Source organism: Mastomys coucha, unplaced genomic scaffold (genome assembly GCF_008632895.1).
Source record: "Mastomys coucha isolate ucsf_1 unplaced genomic scaffold, UCSF_Mcou_1 pScaffold21, whole genome shotgun sequence".
Lineage (NCBI taxonomy): Eukaryota > Metazoa > Chordata > Mammalia > Rodentia > Muridae > Mastomys > Mastomys coucha.
In genome coordinates, this window is record NW_022196904.1 from 161945673 (window position 1) to 161948089 (window position 2417).

At 41.0% G+C, this 2417-nt stretch overlaps 1 protein-coding gene across 2 annotated transcripts in view; it reads right to left on the reverse strand.

The window, feature by feature from the left end:
* Positions 1–554: 554 nt before the first annotated feature.
* Prkg1 (protein kinase cGMP-dependent 1) overlaps positions 555–2417 on the reverse strand; it is a 1194975-nt gene continuing 1193112 nt past the window's right edge. For both annotated transcript variants that reach the window (XM_031390083.1, XM_031390082.1), the window contains exon 18: positions 555–1723. In XM_031390083.1, coding sequence (XP_031245943.1) covers positions 1625–1723 — 99 coding nt within the window. In that variant the 3' untranslated portion in view covers positions 555–1624. The remainder of the gene's footprint in view (positions 1724–2417) is intronic.

Here is a 2417-nt window from a genome sequence, read left to right on the forward strand (position 1 = left end):
ATCCAAATCGAGATGATATCTTGGACAATTGTCTGTTTGTCCATACAAATAAAACGCCACCTGCCAAGTGAAACCTCTGCAAAGTTCTGCCACTTAATAACAGTGGCCAACTGGCCTGCCAACAACACACTCTTTGTTTAGTTTGCCGATTCGTTTCCTCACGTGGAAAGGACAGTCCTTTTGATATTTTTCAAATTTTATCTTTAGCTCACGTGAAATTTCAAGATTGGCATCCCTCTGCTTGATTCAGCTAAAGTGTAGTTTTGAGAAACCAGTTTCCTGTTTTCCTTTCTTACCCCTTCTTACTCTGATACACTTTTCTAGGGAACCGTCCTCAACTCCTGGTGTTGCCTTCCTCCCCGGCCTCAAGTCAGCAAAGCTCCTTAGCACGGTAAGTCTGAAAACTGCTGACTTTGTGCTTTCAGACTGGACATGCATATTTTGTTTTGGTTCAGGCCTAAGACAAGAGACTAGTTTAAATACATTTTTTAATATCCTTCCTCTGAGACCTGGACTGTGTTGCGATGTCTGACAGGAGTTAATTTTTAATAAAGTTGGTGAAAATGCTTGAATCTCTGGCTAGACATGATGATTAGATTCTGTGTCGTCCATTCAGACACTGACGTTACAGATGAAAGAAAGACATAGCACCTTTTCATTTTTATTTTTGGATGGGTCTTAATTCCTCCCCACCCTACCCCACCCCGTCCCCCAGGGGTTTATCCTTATAAAAGGGAATAGTTTAAGCCTCAGTTTGAGGATGTTAGGTAATAAATAAAACCAATTGGCTGCTAGTCATTTCCAGGACCATCTTTAAGCACAATGTGAGTTTGGTTTTTTTTTTTTTTAAAGTTATGAAATGGTGTTGTGAATTCCCTTCCCCACTCCATATTGTCATGCCAATTTCTCAAGTTTTCTTGCACATTTTCCATCCTCCAAAAACACATTATGTACCTGCCATGGGAGGCTTGTACAGAAACCATATAGTTGTGCTTTTTAAATCAGGGCCAATGTTTAGAATCGATCAGAAAGAAAAGGTAACATTCAGTCTCGTCATCATCTTGGAAAGAAACTCAGAAACGTCTAGCACTGGTTTGACATGAACTCTGTGACCCACAGATGTGTGGTCCTCATTGTACGATACATATACCGGCTTGCAGTCGCAGGCTCCATACCCTTCTCTTGATTAAAAGGAAATGTAGCCCAGGTTCCGTACCACAGTTATCTATCGTACCAAATATATTATTCTCTATTCTTCTCGGTAGCTCTAGCAAGATACAGACTCTTCTACTAGATCGAAGTGTTTCCTACACTCTTTCAAAATATAGTCAGAGCGAAGCAAGGTTATCGCAACAATAGAAAACATCACTTTACTGGTGAAAGGCTTTGCTTCAGGACCACCATGTCAACTGCTATTTTAGGTTCAAACATAAAACAGGTAAAGAGCACTATCATGATCTAAGCAATAAGTCCTAATGCCACTGTAGTCACTGGAGCAGCATCGACCAAAGGCATCATGGTGACCCCGAGCACTAATCTTCTCTCCTTCCCTCAGGTTTGCTGGCAGCTGTGTCTCAGAAAAGAAGCTGTCTTCAGCAAGGCAGAAGCAGGTAAGAGAAATACATTAGAAGTCTATGTCCCAGCCTGAGTTGTCATCAGGTGGCGGCTCATCGCTGTCCTCAGGGAAACTGTCAAAATTGCTTGTGTCTGTGGGTGACGCAACCTGCAAGGTGACAGAAGGACCAAGAGGCTTTTGATGATTTTTGGCAGAATTGTGATCTAGAGATTTTACTTTCCATTATTAAAGAGGATAGCACTTTATTTTAAAAAGCCACACAAAAGCAAAATCTGTATATAGTGATGGATAACCTGATAGATGTATGCATTCAATAAATATTGAGGTCAGACTAAAGAAATGTCTCTTGAAGCATTTTTTTTTGTCCTTGAGAAGACTTTAAGCATCCATTCTTTCTTCCAGCTTTAAAAGGTAAGGTTCTTCATTATTGCTTTAGCTTTTCCTGCTCTGAATCATTAGCATGCCAGTGCTTTCTGTTTCACTCTGACTCGGGAGCTATAGATTAGCTACCATTTCTCCACTCTTCTGCCATCCTTATTTTTATCAGCTTGTGGTAAGCAATATCTAATTTCAACATCATAAGGGGAACTTGCTTTTAGATGGCATGTGGAGGTAATTATGTACTCTTTCTCTTTCTGTGCCTGAATTAGGAAAGTGCCTTCCTAACTAAAGGAAGGACAATCCAGAGACTGCTCCACCTGGGAATTCTTCCCAAAGTCAATCATCAAACCCAGACACTATTGTGGATGCCAACAAATGCTGGATGACAGGAGCCTGAGATAGTTGTCTCCTGAGAGGCTCTGACAGTACCCAACTAATACAGAAGTAGAGGCTCACAGCC